We start from the raw sequence: 22,879 nt of genomic DNA on the forward strand, positions 1-22,879 counted from the left end.
CAGTTACATCTAGCTGTACACCCGACCTTTCTACCTAGAAAACAGGAAATGCCTGGTGTCATAAGCAGTTAAAAACCAACAAATATGGTTATAAATTAAAACCAATTGGACAAAATGGAGAAAAGGAGCATATATTTTTTCCATAGCCGCCAAGGACATATATCCCCCCAAAAAGGCCTTATTATGTAAAACTAATAGTTATAACACTAAAAATTGAAAAAAAAAAACGTTCAGTATTATTTTTTTCACTTGAAATATCTAAAAGTTATCATCTTTAAAATGATAGAAATAGCAACTCCCAGATAAAGAGAAAACAAAACAAAACAAAAAATGAAAAAAGGAGACAAGAGAGAGAAGGAAGAATAAAAAGGAGACAGAGAGAGGAAATACTCTTAGGGGATTTGAGTTTGCAGCCAAATTTTCTTCAGTTCCTGGGTTATTTTCATGACATACAAAATGAGGATATATCACTGAATAGTAATTGTGTTTGACCACATATATATTACTTTCGATTACATAAAACTACCATTTTTTGTATTTCCAAAGTGGTCACATATTAGCAATTTCATAAAATTGCACCGAATTTAATAACTCTTTTCTTACTCAAACTAAGTAAAATATTTAAGTTATAGGTTAGTTAGACAATCTCGATTTCAGTTATGGTTTTTTTAGCTTGACTGACTATATATACCTAAACTGAATTAGTTCTTTTCATATATTTTCCTATAATTATTATCATATATTGTTCCCTGAATTTGATTTTTAAAACAAGCAGCAGTTACTTTTCTTTACATCTGTGCAATGATTTTCTTTTTTCCATGCTTGTCCTTCGGCTGTACATTTCTCTAACAATTGAGTTTTATTGATTTTTTTTTAAATTAAAAAATAACATATGAGGCCTTTTGGGAACTTAGAATAGTCAGCATGTTTCTTTCTCAAAGTTTATATACATTGAAGCCAAACAAAACTGTATTGGAAGCTAACTCAAGAGTTCTCGGAAATCATACTTAATCTATTTTGGCTTCAATTTCCTCAATTATAAAACAGAAGCAACATTATATCTGGCTGAGTTATTGTCAGAGTTAAATCGTTTCTATACACCTGTCATATATCTGGGTCTAAAAATGCATGAATATGTACATTTTTTCCCTATAACTGTTCTGTTTTACCCATTAGAACATAAGAACATTTACCTTTATTATCAGGCCCTTTAATTCAGATGAGTCAACAGAGAAGTAACAATTACTTCAACTGTACTATTTTGTTAATGAAGAATGTTTGCTCATTTAAAAATTTTTATATTATTTGTTTTGAATTCCATTTCTTTTCAACTTTCCACAATTAAGAAGGGCATGAAAATTCTTCCAAATGGAACTCTCCTCCAATAAGAAACCCTGTGCCTGAAAATTGTGTAGTATCAGAAATGGTGGGAAAGTGAAGAATCATTTAGTTTCTTTATTGTGGAGATATAAGTTCAAAGGTCACACCAGGTCCAGGAGGTGAAGAGGCCGTTCCTAAGCCAGAATCCTTACACAATTCGCTCATTCACATTGCACTGTCCAGTTTTATGTTTTTTGCTTCCCTACAAAAGCAATAGACAACACTTGAATAAAACGACACTTCAATACCCCAAAGAACAGGGGGATCCCTGGTGGCTCATCAGATTAAGGATCTGGTATTGTCACTGCTGTGGCTTGAGACACTGTTGTGGTGTAGGTTCGCTCTCTGGCCCAGGAAATTCCAACTGTTCCAGAAATGTCTAAAAACCACAAAATATTCCAAAGGCCAAGACATTAAATTTTTTTTTCCTGTGCTACTTATGGGAGTAGACAAGTAAGACAAAGTAATTTATGTGCACAAGAATGCATAAGGCAAAAAAATCAGAAATGGACTGAGCGTTCTCTCTTTTTTTTTTAGGACCACACCTGTGGCATATGGAAGTTCCTGGGCTAAGGGTTGAATCAGAGCTGCAGCTACTGGCCTACACCATAGCGACAGCAACTCAGGATCCTTAACCCACTGAGCGAGGGATTCAACGCACGTCCTCATGGATACTAGCCAGTTCGTTATCACTGAGCCACAACAGGAACTCTGCAGATTGAGAGTTCTTAGCCTGCAACCCAGTCTCTCTTTCTCCCTTTCTCTCTTGCATAGCAAGTATATTAGGTTTATTCTAAAAGTGTTTTTCCTCCCCCCAGTTGAACACAGAAAACGTGCTATGAATCCCAGTCTGGTTTCTGCCTATTTGTACAGCCTCACTGTAGGGCCTCTATTGTCCAGGGTGAGAGCCTCATGCTCTGACAAGTTCCTCTCATTCACACTTTGCTTTGCTCACTTGGTCTTGCTTTATTCTCCCATCCCCCTCTTTCTACATGATCTGTCTACCTTAAAATGCCTTTCCCTCCTCAGTTTGAGGTCTGAATATGGGTACAAGTCTTTCCTCTAAACCTCTGGTGGCTCCCAGGTCTCTCCAGGGCACCTGGCCTCTGATGCTCAGTGCAGTACTGCTCACAGAGATGTTCGATTCAGCCCTCAAGGGGTTGGGGTCAGGATGGCAACATCCAGTGGAGCTTTGGTGCATTTTAGTGGAGAACATATCATATAGCGGAAAGACACAGATTTGAAACAAACACACCTAGCTTAAAATGTCGGAAAGTTTTAGTTTGAGTGATTTTTAACAATATTAACCTCTCTGAGCTCTAGTAACCCCTGAAACTATGGCTCACAGGATGCCATCAAGCTGAAAAGAGAGCATGTGATTAGAACACTCAGCGGTACTGCACACAGCAGGTCTCTGCACACGTGTCAACTCTTCTTGCTTCACCAAACCATTTAAGATACCCTGACACTCAGAATTGTCACTTATCATCAGTTATTGTCATTTATTGGCCTTATTTCTTAGAAGTTCTATTATTTCTAGCATACTATTGCTTTACACATTGATGTGAAAGTCAAACTATTCCCTTTGGCCCACCTTTGTATTTTCTAGGAACAGGAATTTTTTTTTTCTCTCCTCAGCTTTCATTCCACTCTCTTCTCACTTCAGACGAAAGCAATTTAAGTTCTCCTGAGATCTGATCACAAGAACACTCTAGCCGGGTTTCCCCTTGTTGACGCAGGCTGCCCTTGGTTAAGATTTTCACCTCATCAGATTTTTCCAAAACCCAGTTTGTTTGTTTCTTCCCCAACTCTGTGTCTCCTGAATGATTACTTTCTTCTTCCTTTAGTCCCTGATCAAGGTTTATTCATGGCCTAATTCTGCAGCATACATGGAATTCCTTGCAACATGCCTGGTTGGCCCAATTTACGTCTCTCTTAAATCGAAATTAAAATGTTCACACTTAAAACTCATACACACTCAAGCTCAGAAACCTTCCCAGTCTTGAAAGACCCTGCGCCCACCACCCAGGGGCTAGGAGCAGAGCTCACCATCCCAGGGTGGAGGAAGCAGCACCAGGAATCTTTAGTTCAAAACACAGAAGCAAACAGATAACAGAACTTCAGCACTTTGCTTAGGGGTATTTTTCATTGAAATTGCTTTCAAAGTTTAAAGCTAACTAGTATGTACTGAGGATTTTCTTTGTGCCAAGTACCAAGCTTCATGAGCCTCCGATTTCTAAAATCTGATCCAGGTTTCAAAAGCATAAACAATATTTTTTAGTGTGGGAGACAGAGGAAGAATTTTTTCCTAGGGATTAGTTTCTAACGTTATGTACTGAGAGCAATAACATCTCAGGGCCTGGCAATAAAGCATGGAAGAAATCGAACTGTAAAAATAGTGTTATCCTTGAGTATTATTTTGAGGCAACTACTAACAGATGTTTTTCTCTTGTCTGTGGGGATTGGGGGGGGGGGATTCCTGTTTTGGATTTAACTTCATTTTCACCTGAATGAAGAGTGAAGATCCCTCTAGTTTAAGTGCATTGTCTGGGGTTGCTCCTCTGCATCTGCGTGAGCCTGAAGAGCAAAGCCCAACTTAAGTCCTCTCTATTACTGTGTAAATGCTCTCACCACCCCCTCTCCAACAACAACAACAAAAAAAGCTACTGCTGTCACAAAACAAGGAGTCCTCAGTGTTGTGACATTTCATTTATCTGGGCAGCAACATGCTTGAGAGGAGCCTGCCTCATCCTAAGTTAAGTATGGAAGACAATCAAACCCCGTCAGGCAAACCAGTGTTGACATATTAAATCATGCTTGAACCAAGAGAGCAAAAACAGACGACGCACAAAACCTTCTGAAGAGAATTTTAAATAAATAAATAATGCAGGTCAGTCTGGTTCTAAAAAAGAAGATTTTAGCGTTGGAAAATACTGGGACTAGGTGAATATGGGGAAGTCACAGGAGCCAGTGATTATGCTGCTTTCTGACTGTGAGGTGCAAAACTAGAGTTAGTGTGGGAAAGGGGCGCACAGGAGAATACTGGGGAACTTTGGAGAAATCACACTTGCCAATCCAAAACATGGGAAATACAATTTTGATAGTCCCATTCTTCATTTAAGAAATGTCCTAATGGAATCCTTTCCAAGCGCTTTGATTCATCAGTGGAAAAGCCCTTATGCATATGGAGTAGCGTATTATTAGAGTCCTGCACAATCACACAGCAGGAACTTTGGAGCTTTCATTCTTGAAGTCTGATTCCTGCTAACAATTCCATCAAAGAAATGGAGTTATCCATCACTCAAATTATCATTTGCTCTAATTGTTACTTCCCCCAAACCATGGCTCCTCTTTCTTTCCTTTCCTTTCCTTTTTTTAAAAAACCATACCTTAACAGCACTCAAATGAGCAGGATATCTTCAAACTCAGAAAAGATCAAAGCATATCAACAAATCACTCGAGTTCTTAAGGACAAATCCCTACTGGTCAGTCTTAAAGGCAGACAAAGCATTTAAACAAAGAGAATCAAATGCCAGAAGATAAGATGTGATTCACACCCATGACCAGAAATAATGAAAGATGCAAAAGCAAGTTTATGGAATGATAACCAGTTATGAGATCATGAATAGCTTAGAACTCACATTTTTATTGTTACATCTAATGAATGATACACTTTCTAGAGAAAACGATGCCTGGGCTAGTGGCACAATGCCTTCCTTCTTTATATATATACACGCACACACACACACACACAATTGGCATGTCCTTCTGGACTCATGTACAAGCTAAATGTAAAGGCAATAAATTATACTGTTTAGGTAAACAACATATTTAAACTTTTTTTCTTGTGTGTATAAACTGGATATATAAATAAATCAATTAGATAGATTGATACCTATAAATTAACCTTAGCTTCTTAGTTATTTAGACAGTTAGTGTTTTGTGCAACCCTCCAAAGTGGTTAGGTCAATTTTTCAAGGCTAATCCATCTAAGAGGTGTACTATATAAATCAAAACACGTAAAGCACAAACACCTAACATAGTAATTGTACTAGAATTATGGCCCTAGGAAGAATTAGTGCTTTTTATTCAGGATTGTCAATGATACTATATGTGATTACAAACTACGAATCAATTTGTGATTGTATTCATATACTAAGTACAATTGTAGCATGAAGAATCTGAAGTCCTAATCAAACTGACAAGCTTTTGCACAGCAAAGGAAACCAAAAAGAAAGCAAAAAGACAACTTACAGAATGGGAGAAAATAGTTTCAAATGATGTAACTGACAAGGGCTTAATCTCTAGAACATATAAACAACTTATACAATTCAACAGCAAAAAAGCCAACAACCCAATGGAAAAATGGGCAAAAAAACTGAATAGACATTATTCCAAGGAAGATGTACAGATGGCCAACAAGCATATGAAAAAAGGCTCAACATCACTGATTATTACAGAAATGCAGATCAAAGCTACCACGAGATACACTTCATACCAGTCAGAATGGCCATCATTAATATGTCCACAAATAACAAATGCTGGAGGGGGTGTGGAGAAAAGGGAACCCTCATGCACTGTTGGTTGTAAGCTGGCCCAACCACTATGGAGAATAGTATGGAGGTACTTTAGAAATCTATACATAGAACTACCATATGACCCAGCAATCCCACTCTTGGGCACATATCCGGACAAAACTTTCCTTAAAAAAGACACATGCACCCACACGTTCATTGCAGCTCTATTCACAATAGCTAAGATATGGAATCAACCCAAATGCCCACTGACAGACGACTGGATTAGGAAGATGTGGTATGTATCACAATGGAATACCATTCAGCCATCAAAAAGAACCAAATAATGCCATCTGCAGCGACATGGATGGAACTAGAGACTCTCATACTGAGTAAAGTAAGTCAGAAAGAGAAAGACAATACCATATGATATCACTCATATCTGGTATCTAATATATGGCACAAATGAACCTTTCCACAGAAAAGAAAATCATGGACTTGGAGAATAGACTTGTAGTTGCCAAGGGGGAGGGGGAAAGAGTGGGGTGGTTTGAGAGCTTGGGGCTAATAGATGCAGACAATTGCCTGTGGAATGGATTAGCAATGAGATCTTGCTGTGTAGCACTGGGAACCATGTCTAGTCACTTATGATGGAGCATGATAATGTGTGAAAATAGAATGCGTACATGTTCATGTAACTGGGTCACCATGCTGCACAGTAGAAAAAAAAATTGTATAGGGGAAATAACTATTTAAAAAATAATAATAAAATGCCTTTGGCATGCAAACCAAATAAATAAATAAATAAAAAAGATTTAAAAAATACTATTGTAATCTCAAATCTAAAACATGGTGACTGTGTGATACTGGGCAGGTTAATTCCCTCCCTACTTCCAACCCCAGGGCCCAATGATAAGTTTACTTACTATCATAAAATGATAAGTTTACTTACTATCATAAAATTTACAACTAATATGTTAAATCCTGATTAGCTAATGTAATATCACAGAGAGTGTGCTAAAATTTAAATGTTATCCCCCCATGAAATTAAAGTTCTCTTTGTTCTGCAAAAAGAGATGATTTTGTTCTACTAATTTTGTTGTAACCAAGCTTATGAAATATATCAAGATTTCCATCTGTATAATATCTCCATTTTTAGTACTATGAGAAATATGATTATTCTTATTGCAATAGCACCTCTAAACTCATGCTTTTCTTTTATTTGGGATGAAATAATTTATTATAACTACCAGTTTGGCTAATAATACAAAATTTAATTTGGTGGTACCATTTAGTATCCTTTATGCTAAAATTATTTTAAATACAACAGCTTGTCTATTAGTTTGTGTTTCCAAGTTTCATAAATGTTTCTTTTATGCTCCTTTCTCAAAGCCACGATGTCCTTTTCTTGTAAATGATTTTAATTCTGTTTTTTTTTTTTCCCACTTTTCAGGGCCTTACCTGCAGCATATGGAGGTTCCTAGTCTAGGCTAGGGGTCTAATCAAGAGCTACAGCTGCAGGTCTATGCCAGAGCCACAGCAACGCAGGATCTGAGCCACATCTGCGACCTACACCATAGCTCATGGCAACTCCTAATCCTTAACCCACCGAGTGAGGCCAGGGATGGAACCCGTGTACTTCTGGATACTAGTCGGGTTCCTTAACCACTGAGCCACGACGGCAACTCCCGTCATTTTAATTCTAATGCTACTTGCAGAAGAAGAAAAGTAAAAGATTCCCTTTTCCCTATTCATTACAATGTTAAAGTGTCAATTCTCGTTTTAAAAGGTTATTTTATTTGACAACTGTTTCATTTAATATTTTTGTCAGCTATTAATTCTTTAGTGAAATAAAATGTGTTAATTAAAACGTAAATGAAATGTACCTTGGGAAAAAAAATCTACTTTTTATCTCTGATAAAATTATTACCCATGAGTTTTGTCTTTGGTGAATGGTGAGTGTTTCAGAAAGGGATGCATATGTCTTTTACTAATTTTAGCTTCCTGTAGGTCAGAAATAATTTTTCAAAATTCAAAAGTTTATATTTGAACACTGTGTATCGAGGGAACTACACACTCTAAAGTTTAGAGGTTACTTGTTCACCCAGGTCTTCTGCTTCCAATAAAATGAAGGTCTAAGAAAACCTGAAATTCTTCAGGTACAAACACCTAGAAATGCTAAATTCGACAGAACAAAATCTGGCACTGATAAGGTTAATCTGTATATGGGGACCTAAAAAACGGAGTCCACCCCAGTGGCCCATGACATGTCACAAATCTAAACCTAAATTAGCTGCACTTATGAGAAACGCCTGTCTTGGAAGCTAACATACATCAGTCAGTACCCTACAACTCAGCTTTAGTTAGCCCACCTTACCCTAGAAAGTAGGACCTGCTAGCCTCATAAGGAAATCCCTACCTCCTAGCCAATCACGCCGTTTCCACGCTGCCTGTTCTAATGCTCTAAAAAATTCACTCTTGCCCAAAATCCCTCAGGAAGAGTGTGGCACTGCTGGTGAGGCACTGCACTCACCTAATCCATGGGTTATTTTCTCTTGAATAAAGGATATCAGACTTGTCACTTGTTTTAGTTTTGTCATTTGACAGGGCTCATTTGCTATGTTTTATTTTAATGCAGAGACATTTTGAGAACATAATATATTTTGTAAATCTGGGAAGGGAAACCCACAAGGGGGAATAAAAAAAAGAGGGCGCCAAAGCCAGAAGCACTGCCCTTTAGAGCTGATCCCATCCTGCTGCTCTGCAGGCCAGGAGGGCTGGCGTGGGCGTGGGAAACAGGAAATCTTCGATTGAATGCCCCAGGGCCCATGAGGAAAGGCCACAGCTTTGGTGGGGAGCTTTCTGAGAGTCTGAAACCTTGAAGAATTGACTGCATCCTCAACAAGGCACTGGGTAAAACACTGCCCTGTGCACAAGGAAAACCAAGGAAGCGGGGGGCTGGGAGGCTCTTTCATGGGGGAAAGAAATCAGACTTCAAGAATCAAAAGCCTCCCCTGGATGAGGTTTCAGGATGTAAATTTCACACTAGACACCAAAAGCCACCAAACTTTAACCCTAACTATCATAATATTCTGAAACCGAGCTACATCTTACAGTCATCTAGGGAGCTTTAGAAATCATACCCATGCCCCAGCCAGCACCACACAACGGAATCAGTCTCTTATAGATGTGTCCAGCAATATGGTTTTAAATTATTAAAATTACTGTTGCACTAAGAAAATGTTGAGAAGATCAAAATTAGATACAAGTTGGTCCCAATAACACCTCATCAGTAGGAAGGAAGTGTTAAATCATGTGAGGAACTCCTATAAGTCAATAAAAAAGAACAAACATTCCAGGAGTTCCCGTCATGGCGCAGGAGTTAACAAATCTGACTGGGAACCATGAGGTTGTGGGTTCGGTCCCTGCGCTTGCTCAGTGGGTTAACAATCTGGCGTTGCCATCAGCTGTGGTGTAGGTTGCAGACGCGATCCTGCGTTGCTGTAGCTCTGGCATAGGCCGGCAGCTACAGCTCCAATTCGACCCCTAGCCTGGGAACTTCCATATGCCGCGGGAGCAGCCCAAGAAATAGCAAAAAGACAAAAAAAAAAAAAAAAAAAAAAAAGAACAAACATTCCAAAAATATAATTCATAAATTGGAGTGATTATATATATATATATATATATATATATAGTTAATGCAAAAGAGTCATGAAACCACATGGACAGTGCAATATTTTGACATATAGTCAAAGGGATTAGGATAAATACATTTCTGTTCTTGCCCTTATGTAGTTACATGAATCTAAAATATATCTCAGTTCCCTAATCTGTAAAGAAGAAAGAAACATTCATTCCAAGAGTCCTTTATATTAGTGTCTCTCAAACTTGGATGCACATATTAAAACAAACAAACAAAAAAACTTAGAGATGTAATTCAGATTCAGTTTCTGTGGTGGGGCTTGAGATGTTGCATTTCAAAAGTTCTCAGGCCATGCTGAAGTGGTTAGTCCAAGTGCTGCTCCTGAAGTCGGCTGACTTTAGATGCCTTTACAGACTGTCTCTGCAGACACATGCTGTATTATTTAACACCTCACATAGGAGGAAAGTTGGGCTCAGCCTGGTTTGGTATCTGGCCACTGTCACACAGCTACCAAAGGGAAGAGTGAGATTTGAACAGAGAGCTGCATAACCTTAAAGCCCAAAGCCTGCTGTTTACTGCATACAAAATCCCCTGGTAATTTTACAGATTGATTTTGAGATTTTAAGTCTATTTAATGATTTTATGCCAGGGTTGGCTTCTTTGTTTCTTAACATTTGCATTCATTTTTCTAAACTTTTTGCTCTTAAGAATCTGAGAATGACACTGAGATGTTTGCTGAATCATACTCAGTGAGTTTTCAACATTAAATTTTTCTGTACACACAACTTTTCTCAAGAGAGCTATACTGACTTAATGTTATCAGACTTTGGAAAAATGCTTCTGCCGTTATCTGAATAATAAAAGAAGCAAACAAAAGGACTACCTTATGGTTTCCCAGCACATTTAAATACCATAGATTTTAAATCAGTTCTGAATACATCAATTTAGATATATAGTGATATATAATAGCCTTTTTATCTTTACTGTTAAACTTTTTTCTGATAATTATCTTTCTATATTAATTTATATTTCTATATTCTATAATATATATATTTTATATTTATTATAATAAATGTCACTTATCTAAAGGATCTCATTTTAATATATGTTTACCATTGAAATATTTTGCACACTATGAACCATCACCGAGCATAAGTATAATCATTAATTCTCCATCCATATGATTATAGTGGAGCTCAAGTTCATTAGCGCTAAAATTTCTTTGCACAGTAACAACATGGAGTGTGTCATAATCATAATAAGACATTCTGGGGAACTACCCAAAATAAAATATACAAAGTAGCTGTATATTATTACCATAAATATGAGGCATTGTATTTGTTACATTTATTTTAAATAAATGTATATAAACACATAGGGGATTGAAAGGGAAACTCAGATGCCTTCTTTGCGAATGATAAACACTAGATGCCTTCTTTTTGAATGATAAAGCAGAAGCGCAAAATCAAGATCAAAAGCTTGTCCAGGAGGGATTACAGAGTGTTTGCCTCTTTTATTTCCTTTCCTTTACTGCTAAATTCTCTTTTTTTTAACTATGCACATGTAGCTGAAGATTCATAAATTCCTAACAATTGCTGGACCAGTGAAACGCTAAGTTCTTAAAAAAGAAAAAAGCTTTCATTTATTTGGTACAATAATGGACAAGCTGCCATCCACAAAATACATCCACCAATAAATTAAACAGTTAAATAAACTGAGTTGTTTCATATTTGATATGTATGTCTTTGACTCTAGGTGCTATTAGGGATTCTCTCTCTTTAAGATCGTATAACATGTATACGAATAGCTTCTTCTAGCAGGTAATTTCAGGGAGTAGCAGCTATCTTATTTCTTGGATTTTAATATGCAAATCCACTTTTACTATAATTTTCAAAAGAAACGAGATACAACCAAAATTGATAATTGTAACGTAACAGGTCTCTACACGATAAGCTCCTTCTGCTTATTAAGCTGTTCCCTACACTGTTCACGTGTCTCTTTTTTCCCCACATCTATGTTAAAAACCTTTTCAGGGAAACATTTTCTCACCACCCTAACTAAACTGGCATAGTCACATTGCCAGGAACAACTTTCGCAAATTGTAACTGCAGATATGAGTCCATATGTGTGTTTGTAAGCCTGCCTGCATCCTTAGGATACAGGAATTGTATAAATAGATTACAGTGTCTAGTACAATAATAACTGAAAGAATGGCGATAATATCTAAAGAGAGAGCAAATCTCCTTTATAAAGGAGGTTCCAATATACTTACATAGCTTTGATCACTCAATAAATAAAAACATAGGATTATCCTTTGATAAATTATACCACTAAAGAATATACTCTATAGTTTGAGCAAATTATTCTAAGCTGAAGCTATCCTGTATTTTGTAAAAGGCAGACACATATTCCTGTAAATAACTATTTTTAATGAGAGATATGACATTGCTAATGTTTACTGAATAAGTACTATTTGCTAGGCACTATTCTAAAATTTTTTCATGCAATGTTTCATCGGATTGCTATGAGGTAGTTAGAGATGAGAAAAACAAGGAATGACGAGATTCAATAATTTGAGGAGGGATATAGAGTTGATAAACAGCAGAGAAAGGATTTGAACCCAGGCATTCTGGCTCAGAATCTATGTGCTGAAAATCCTGACGTATGCTATCTCTCCCAGCAATGTATTTCCCAATGTCCTATATCCCTGTCTCAATAAATCCAAGTTAAATTAGTCACATTTCAAAATGTATACCCAATTTTAAGAAATGTGCACCCCCTTCATTCTGTAGAATTTTAAGAAAAATGTTCATTTCTGCGAAGGTAACCAGCCTATTAACGTGTTCAGCTTCAGCAGCCATCTACTCACACAGGCAGAGGGAGTACATTTAAGTTAGTGATTCTGCAGCAAGAGAAGTGGCCCCCAGGGTACTTTTGGCTATATAGGGAGGCCTGTTTGACTACCAGAAATCAGGAGTAGACTGGCCTACTGCATCCAGTGGGTTAGAGGCTAAGGAAGTTACTAGACATCTCTCAGTGAACAGGACCACCCCTCCCCCAACAAACAAGTGTCTGGCCCAAAACATCAACAGTACTAGTGTTGAGAAACCTTGATTCAGAAAAAAAAAAAAAAAACAAAAAAAAAACAAAGGGAAAATGCAGAATCTTCTCTAACATTTTAATTGAACTAATCCACAACATTCAAGGGAGGAGTTAGAAAGGAAAAAAATCTATTATTCTCATGTGTTATACTTGCAAATGGATAAAATGACTTAACTACTTAACTGTCTTAGTGGTGGTTCACAGCAGTAAGACATACACACTTGACCTGCTATACTTCAAAAATCACCATCTTTTGTTACATTTTTTAAAATTAAAATTATTTTCCTTTCATTGCACAAAAAAGCATACCAGATCAGACCAAAAGTTCAAACCCTTTGATGTTTTTTGGTAACATGCTTAATTAAAAATAACTAGGCTCTCCAATGCATAATTATATGAACACCAAATACACTAAATTTCCAGCCAATTTTGTTTCAAACATAAATATGCACCAGAAGTTTGAATGATTGGCATACTAGTCCCTGCAGTATCTGCACTGTTTCTGAATCAAGGCTCTTTCTTGAGCTCCATATTTCCCCTACTTTGTCCTTGCTGTGCAATCATCTCCCAGCTGGACAATTAATAAGTGCTTTTTCTCCACAGCCCTTGGCGTGTCAACCCCCTCAGCCTGAATTTGAACATGTGCTATATACCTTCTCCACTCTAGCTGGTTTTGGCAGTGACCCACAATCTAAATCTCTTTCCTCCATTTGATATAAGTGAAACTATAATTATCTAGGGGTAATTTCAAATTACTACTTCATTCCACTAGCAACTGATGAAGATTAGTGGTCTTGCCTTGCATCTGAGCAAGTCAGCAACGTAATCACAAGAGAACTCAGCAGGCAGTGTTTGATTCATGTGAACTCAATTACTTCTGTCAAACACATTCACTTCAATAAAAAGCAGAAACTTCCAAAATGGATTTTTGCTAACAATTTTGTACTCCAAAAAATTTCATATGACTCTTAAGGGAAAAAAATAGCATGGATTTCATCAGAAATAATAATAAATAACAAGTATGGAAACATACTTGTATAAATAGATTTAATGCACTATTAGCTCCTGAAAATAAGGAACATTTCAAAGAAATAAATTTGTACACTTAAAACAGTTTATTAAAGAAAATCCAGGCATATAAGTAAGCCTTAGAAAATGAAATGCGCTCGAATTTTAAGTTAATACCACGGAAACCAGAGTATTTGGTTACCTAGTTAAAATCAGATTATTATGAAAAAGGTAATTAAATTCTCTTAAAGAAAGTTAAATGAAAGAGGCACAAAGACGATAAACTACTAAATGGACAGGGACTCCTGAATTGCTTCTTGGTTGTCTTTTGGGTTGAATCTGTATGTTAATTAGCTACCTTGCATTCTGATTCCTGAAGGTTTAGCTGCTAAAGGCCCTTGGGTCAAATCCACCATGTTCTGCACGAATATCAGGTCATGTGAACGTGATCTGACAGCAACTACCTGGTCACCTTCTAGCACAGACTGAGTAAATATAAACATACTATAATCATTACAACAGGTTTACTCAAATTTCAGCTTCTTAATTAGTTATAATTTTAATTAAATTCCAAGATATTTTGATTATCAAAGAAACTGAGTAATTAAATGTAAGTACATAATAAGGCTATATTATAAACACATTACAGCATGTGATGTTTTGAGGTCTATAAAAATCACTAAGATGACCTCTATAATAGTTAACATATATGCCAATCACATATGATTTAAAGACCTGGAACCTGAAAATTTGGCCCAAGAATCTTAGGACTAAATAAAGATTAATTTAAAAGATGTGTTCATCAATTTTATGAGCAAAGATGTTTTCTACAGACAAATACATATGTAAAATAATTACAATTATTTCTTTAAAATACATAATTCTAAAATACAGGATTCTTTTATACCTTTGCCTATTCTACTTTCTCTTTCCAATTCACTTTCCTTACCTCTTGCCTTGACTTCTTTCTTATTCCTTAAGATCACATGCACTGGAGTTCTTGTGGTGGCTCAGCAGAAACAAATCTGACTACTATCCGTGAGGACGCAGGTTTGATCCCTGGCTTTGCTCAGTGGGTTAAGGGTCTGGCATTGCTGTGAGCTGTGGTGTAGGCAAGAGGCTACAGCTCCAATTCAGCAATTCAGTCCCTAGCCTGAGAACCTCCATATGCCGCAGGTACAGCCCTAAAAAGACAAAAAAAAAAAAAAAAAAAAAAAAGATAACATGCACCACTGTTGTCACTAAGGAATATGTAGTCTAACGGGGTGGGGAATGAATCATTAATCACATAGGAAACTAGCAAGTATATGTAAAATCATAACTCTAAATGGTTCTACGAAGGAAGATATATGAGTAAACACCAGAGGGCCTGACCTAGACTTTAGCGGGGGGTGCTGCAGCACAGATCTGAAAGATTAGTGTAAGCTGATGAGGCATAAAGGAGCTAAAAGAATGTTTCAGGGGAAGGGAACAGAATCACAGAAGAACAAGTAATGAAAATGAGCAAATTGGCTTGGAGAAACTAAAATAGAGCCAGCGTGGCTAGTGCATATGGAAATGGAGCAGCACAGCTTTAGATATGTCTAGAGAGGTAACAGGAGCAAAGCCAAGCAGGATCTTAGGCCACTTTAAAAACTTCATTTTAAAGGAAACTACTGAAGTGTTTAAAGACAGTGTGTTGGGAGTGGGTAGGCCCTGAGGAGGATGGGGGTATGAAGCTACCAGATTTGCATTTTTGTAGAAGCAATACACTCACATGGCACATAAATCAATCAAAACTATACAATCATTCAGTATCCTTAGAAATAAAGGTCCAATGACATGTGCTTATAGGTTGGGGGAAAAGTGAAACAGAGAGAAGTGGACAACTTTATGAGATAGTTACATGGTAATTTCTATAGATAGTTTGTGGAACTGGGTAGTGAGTAGGAAGGAGATAAGAAGAATGATTCTGAGATTTCTGGTCTACAAAGATAGGTCCAAAACATCAAATCTCCACTTAAAGGTTTGGGGATAGTACATTAAAATCATAGAATGAATTAGAGTTACCGTGAAATTTTGTATGATACACACATACATACATTTACATTTGCATGTGCATATTGTGTACAGATTTTAAATGCCTTGGAAATATCTGTGATGCCCTTAATTCTCCAAAACCTTGAACATTTATTTAGTCATTCCATAAGAAAGTTATTTATAGAATAGACATTTGAACTTCCTCCTAGAGTGTTGACATGTATTTGTATATGAGAAACACCAAAAGGCACTCCTCACATAGACTACGTTGTGCAGAGCACCTTCTGAGGTTGTGGGGTCTACAGCCTTCACAACCCCGCACCCTTTGTTCCTGCTACCAGAGTAGGGTGATAAAGGCATGAAGACAGAATACAGTTTGGTGAGGTTTCCTATAAGGTTCACCCCTTTTTCTCTCAGGTCTCTACTGTTCAATTAGTGAGAGTATAAGAAGCAAAAGAAGCGCAGTAAATGCTTGCATTAGAAACCATCAGAATACTATTTCTCCAAGACATTTTTCATGATAAGCACCTGCAGAATAACTTAATCTCAGCAACAACCAAAAGTTGTCCTCTTAATACAGAGGTCCTCTACACCCTGTGTCAATCTGGATAAAGACAAGGGTCATTATGCACTGAACTAAAGCTACCACACAGCATTCATTAAATGGATATAAACAAACAATCAAATAGAGCTTGCTGCTCTATAGAAAACAAATTCTTAAATAATAAGATTTACTCTGTAAATATTTCAGGGAAAAGAATGAAATGTATTCACTGGATTATATTTAACTCCCCCTTCTGATTCCATAATTAGAAATAGCTTCACTTTTCACCAAGAAGATGGCTCAAAAAGAAAAGTTAAGATATTGCTAGCTGGAACTCTTCTTTAAATCCAACCCCATGTAAAATATGATTAATTTCCTTGACAAATCTAAAAGCGTATCTGAAACATAAATTTGATTTAATAAAACTTTATATATACCTATACAGGAATAGAGTTGTAGAATACATGGAAAAACAACCATGCACTTAACTGTAGATGGTATACAAATATAAGGTGATGCTGAAAAAAGGAAATTTAAATGAAGTGTGACGTGTTTCTAGAGAGAAATAATTAATATGATTTACAGGTAGTTTTCCTAATTTTGCTTCCTTGGATCTACAGCCAAAGTACAGTCAGACCTAAAGAAACTTGAGCAAGTCTGATACACGTTATTTAAAAAAAAAAAAAAAAAAAAAAACCTGAAGCTACCTGTGGGATTAGGGGACTTCTCAGCAATTGGTTTTCTCCTCTGTTGATACACATTAACTCTCATTACCTAGTTGGCACGTGCACTTCATGGTAAAAACAAGGTCGGGTTCATAAGGATGAATTTTTTTTTTCTTTTAAGGAAGACATGTTTTTCTTTTTCATGAGCTGTTCTTCACTTTGACATAAAATGCTATCCTGTTCCAAAAAGCCATTGATAAATTTCCAGGTTTAAAAGGGCAACTCGCCACACTGTGGGCAAAATGAGGGTATTTTCAAATGAAGAAGGAAGCATGCATGATCAAGTTTCAATTTAAAAGAAAAATTAAAACAGAAAAAAAAAATCTCTAAGTGCAAATTGCTTTGAAATGACCTTTCTGTATTGGCTCCATCTCCAAACAGTTATTTTCTTGGGCACAACTCATTATGCACTTAAAATTGACCTGTAAGTTCTTAAAAACAAGCATGTAATAGCAATTACATATAAACAATGCAGTAAACAAAGTCCTGCCGGCTTACAAAATTTTTTGTTCATGTGGCTGTACTTACATCTGAAGAATTTTTAAAAGACAAAAACAAGTCTCATCTAAAGTTTGCATTTGAACTTTACAGAGAAAGGAGAGTTCAATTTTCTCTTTATGAAGAGAAAACAGCAGTAGAGTAGCAGACAATAATCATACTAAGAAAGTTACATACAAAGAAATAATCCCTTGGTTTGAGCTGTTCAAAAACAAAATTTCTGAAAGCAAAATGAATATGAACTACTATACCGCAAGAAAGACACTCTCTGAGTATTAATTATGTATATCCAATAACATTTTACATTAAATCTTTCATCATTGCCGGAAGTTTTAAAATTCTTGGAAAAGAGAAATCTAACTTGAAGAGAAATCATTTCCATAAATTAGCAAAGTAAAAGGTCATCTATCTGCTCATAATCACTGGAAGAAATACATACACATGATTCAACTGAAGCAGTCAGCCCCTGCAGATCTGCAGGCAGACTCTTACCTTGACAGGTGCCATTTTTCTCTTCATAGCCTGCCTTGCACATGCATTTCCCGATGGGAACCAGCCACTCCCCTTCAGCACTGCAGTGCATTTTGGGAGGTTCATCTGTCACAGAATGGTTGACACAGGACCCCGACACCTCAAGCAACTGCGAAGAATCAGCTCCGGTGATCGTGTCAGGGAAGACAGCCAGGTGCCGTACCACAGAAGGGCATTTTTTATAATACACACGCACAGAAACCAGAGCGATGCATGCACCTACATCTTGAAAAGCAAGATAAAATCCCTTTTTGCTTAGAGGTCCTACATCCCTGACCTCTGTATTCAGTTTCATGACACGGTCGCCAAGATCAAGTTCTGTAAAGCTTTCATCGGCAGCAATGGTATCAATTTTGATGTACTGGTTTTCCTTGATGTTTCTCCCATTCTCACCATCTGACTCAAAATAATACATGTTAAAAGTTTCCTTACAGGTCCCCAGTCCTCCGGGAAGGCTGTTGCAGTCCCGCAGAGTAAACTTGAGTTCTATGAAGATTCTGGAAGCACCTTCGTTGGAGATCCAACTGGTCAAAAGCCAGTTATTCTGATTCTGTTCCATAACTTTGCATACTTGGTATGTATGGATAGGGGCATAATTTTCATCAACTTCACCAATCTCTTCCCACTGTATAATATAAAATAGAAAGACAAAAAATTAAAAATCAATGAGAAAATAACCAGCCAAAGTCATCAATGACAGTTAATTCAGGTGTAGAAATTTCTGCAGTCTTGATATATAGTATTGAGAGATGGAGCTATATAGTAAGAATACAAAAAGAATTCTCTCTCCTTAAATTCAGTAAATTAAGAATCTATTAGTCAAGGTCTCCAATGTAACTCAAAGGTGAACACACATGGTTGATATGCCAAGAAAGAAAATAATGTAATCCAGAGTAAAAATAATAGAAAATTGAATATGAATGCTATTAACAAGGAACAGTGAAAAGAAAGTACATATATTTGGAAGGAAGTTAAGGATATAAACTAATAGTGCAGATAAAATTTGAAAGAAAAAAGGATATAAACTTTTTTTTAGAAGATAACAATGAGAAAAAAGTAGTAAACGTGGAAAGGAAGCAAAAAATGTAACATGTAAATCCACATTTAATTCTTGCATGTTACAAATAACACATCAATGTAACAAAACTTGAAAGGAAATTCATTAGCTTACAATTAATAATAGGTATTTATTTCATTGAATCAATCTGTTTAGGACTCTTACAAAGTGGATAACTAGTAAGTGTTTATTCTACATTTATCCACAAATATAAATCTAGAGACAGAAAAAAAGGATGAAAATTATAGATTAGTAATATGAAGATCCCTGTAATTTCAAATACTGATTTTTTTTTTGCTGTACATATCCTGAGAATGCATTAATTCTTTCTTACCAATTCGTTATTTTATGCACAATGACCTTAGAAGTTTTGAATATACATAGGATGTAGAAAAACTATATATGATTTGTGTAAGCTTCCAAAATATTATTCAGCCAAATAAGAGATCTAAATTTGTCCCCTTCCTAGTAAAATACTACAGTTTTGAGAATGTCAATGTACCATAATCACAGTGTAAAACCAGATTTTTATTCTCCTTAAAGATGTTATTATAACTTAGGAAAAAAACTTAAACCTATTCCATGTGTATAAAACTATGTGTAATTTGATTTTAAATCTTTAAAAATTGTTGTTAAACACGTAGAGAAGTGAAACATACATAATGACTTTCAATAAATCCAGACTGATTTTAGACATTAAGTATCATCAATAATAAACTTCATAGAACCTCATTTCTTTAGACATGAAATTAAATGGAATATTATTTCTTGATTCTGTTCAACTGACAAAGATGTGAAAACTGTGGAGGCACAAGGGATGCACATAAATCATACACCTCAGGTGGCCCCTCTCAGAATTCTAGATGCCAAGGGGTAGACAGAAGTAAAAAGTGCTAAAGATGGGGAAATGCTGAGCTCCTTAAAATTACAAGAGAGAGACAGTAAGTTTTATCCAGCCTTATGACCTTCACATAAGGTTGTTATGTGAGTTCATTCATTTAATCTCACTTTTCTCCTCTCTCGAAATGTATATAAACTTATCAACCTAAAAATATGCACAAGAGGAGAGTTCTGAGTTAAGTTCTATTCTGGGCAAAAGAAGGACTACATAGCCTGGGAGACAGCATTGCAGATAGCTCTGAAAAACTGGTCCAAAGAGGCAGGACAAGGACAGTATACATGTGGTTTTGGTGAAGGGGAGAGGTACGTGCAATTAAGCACACATTTTGCAGGACATTATTGCTAGTTATGAAGAGCAGATGTCCCCATGAAGGATTTTAGTTCTTTTCTGGATATGAGGGGATGCAAGAATTGGGCTCACAGCAGCTCCAGAAAATATCTGAAGACTTGTTCTGCCAGTTTTTCCAGAGCACAGAGTGCCTCCCTCCTGATCTCCACTCCGAACTCCTTCGGGGTGTTAAGGGTCAGCAGCTGCAGTGGTTTATGATTCAGTCCTTGCAGAGGTAGCCTCCAGGTGGCAAACTGTACTGAGCCTCTGATTTTCTAGTTTAGCTTTGCATCTCAGCACCCTCTCCTTAAACTACTTAGTTTCTTCCTTAAAGCCATCTAGGTATTAATCTCTTTATTGTAAATGGTTACTGAATGCCATGATTAATACTTCATGCAAAAAGTATCTCAACTAACCAAACGAAAACACCAGAAAGGATCAACTTACTGTAATAAGGTTAATTAACTGTATTTTCTTTGAATTAGTAAAATGGAAAACAGCAACAAAAAGAGCTCGTCTCTGAACAAGGAAAGCCAAAATAATACTACATTATTTCTACTCTAGATTCCCTTATTTTATAATAGTCCTCCAATGCAAAACACAAACATATTTCAAATCCTTGACCTTAAACCATTTATAGAAGACCTATTTCTGCATCATATATTCCAATAGGACCCTGCCAGAAAGTTGAAAGAATTGGACAAGTAAAAAGAATTAAAATAGCAGCATCTTCCAAGATTCTAAGGCAAGCAGTTCATAGTCTTTGTCTGTACGAAATCCAAGGTACCACAAATATTATTAAAAATGCAAGCCAAGCAGCAATTGACAAGACAGCTTAACAGTTACTGCTTCGGGTGATAATTTCAAAGTATGTGCATAAGCATTTTACTTCTCTGAATATTCTCAATTAAGAAGAGAAAAACTGTAATTTTCTGTGATGTTAGAATCTATCATGGTGGGATTTTATTTATTTTTCTTTTCAAGTGTCCAAAATATAAATGAAGGCTCACATTTTCTACTTCTAATGAATGAATAGAAAGACTTTAATTTAAATAATTATGGCCATAAGCTATTCAGAGAATCAAACAGGTAAAATATACACACTTCCCATAAATATCTGCTCCTATTTAGACAAATGCACTAAGAAACAAAATATTCCATTTATTTTAGATTGACTAGCTGAAATAAAACTTTGAATTCTTCCAAGTGCTCTTCCATTTAATAACAAGAAGACTTCTTGCTGTCCTCAGCAAATATCTTATCTACAAAGAAGAAACAAGAGCATGAAGAGAAAGTAGCACTCAGGAAGAACTTAGGATCATAACAGGTGTATTCCTAGACACTTTTGCAAACCTTAACTTAAAGGAGCTTACAGTAATTTAACAAAGGACACAGGCAGAAAGCACAATATTTTAAGTTCAAGTTTGTTGAAATTCCTATGATTTCATGGTTTAATGAAAAGTATTTGCTGATACTCTGATTATTGCAATGAAGGTGCCTGGGTCTTATGTAAGCATGATCACTGAATGAAGTATAGTAGGTATAGCTCTGTTCTTCGGGTCCAGCTACTCCTTAAGACCCAGACTCTGAGCTCAGGCTTTTCTCTGTGTCTGCCTCCTCTTTACTTCTATTTCTCTGCCTTATGGGCTGGTTTGATTTCTCCCCCAAATGCTTGGACTTGCTCCTTTTCCCACTGGGCACGGAGAACCCCAACTCATGCCTGGCTAGGCCTCGAAAGTCAGCCACATTCATCAGAGAAGTGGAAAAAGAAAAAAAGACTTATTTTCATATTCTTATATGTATCATGCAGTTACCAACTTTTCCTACCCAAGCCATTAAGAACTATTTTCTTCCTGCCTGCCTCTCAGCTCTATTAAGTTTCTTGCCCCAAGCTCCTACTGTCTCTTAATTTGTTAGCATTGATATCATTTTCAATCCCTAGTTTATCCATCACTTCTTTTGCCTTTACAACTTAAAACACCGATTCAGAACACACAGCCTAGACTAACATCTCCCTTTATATTACATCTCCAAACACATAAACAGAGTTGATTTTGACCTTTCAGTATATGGGTGTGCCTATTATCTAGTTCTGTTTTCGTTACTGTGTGTCTATGTATGTTTCTACGCAGAGATTAATCTATTGAGACTAAAGTATAGTAGTAGAGGACTGAATGGAAATACTTGGCTGGTCTTGTACAGAAGAAAGACAGCCCGAAGCCCTAGAATTAGCCCCAGCTCTTACAGTATCTAGAAGTATTAGCCGAGACTTAATAGCTGGTGCACTGTTACATAACCTAGAGTGGGAACTGAAACTCTCTATCCCAGTCATCTAGGATCCAATACGGAACATCAGAAGGGGCCTTAAAAGACCTGGTCCTGAAATTTCCCATCATGGCAGATTATAAACCCAACCTCTATCCACGAGGATGTGGCTTTGATCCCTGGTCTTGTTCAGCAGGTTGAGGATCTGGCGTTGCCTTGAGCTGTGGTGTAGGTTGCAGACATGGCTTGGATCTCGTGTCGTTGTGGTTGTGGTGTAGGCTGGCAGCTATACCTCCGATTTGACCCCTAGCCTGGGAACTTCCATATGCCACAGGTCTGGCCCTAAAAAGAAAGAAAGAAAGAAA

General features: G+C 36.6%; 1 protein-coding gene across 8 annotated transcripts in view; it reads right to left on the minus strand.

Moving 5' to 3' along the window:
• The window catches only part of EPHA5 (EPH receptor A5), a 319,729-nt gene that overhangs the window by 234,228 nt on the left and 62,622 nt on the right, over nt 1-22,879 (minus strand). For all 8 annotated transcript variants that reach the window (XM_013978750.2, XM_013978749.2, XM_003129048.6 and 5 more), the window contains exon 3: nt 17,926-18,589. In XM_013978750.2, the coding sequence (XP_013834204.2) occupies nt 17,926-18,589 (664 nt within the window). The remainder of the gene's footprint in view (nt 1-17,925; nt 18,590-22,879) is intronic.

Source organism: Sus scrofa, chromosome 8, assembly GCF_000003025.6.
Source record: "Sus scrofa isolate TJ Tabasco breed Duroc chromosome 8, Sscrofa11.1, whole genome shotgun sequence".
NCBI classification, from domain to species: Eukaryota; Metazoa; Chordata; class Mammalia; order Artiodactyla; family Suidae; genus Sus; species Sus scrofa.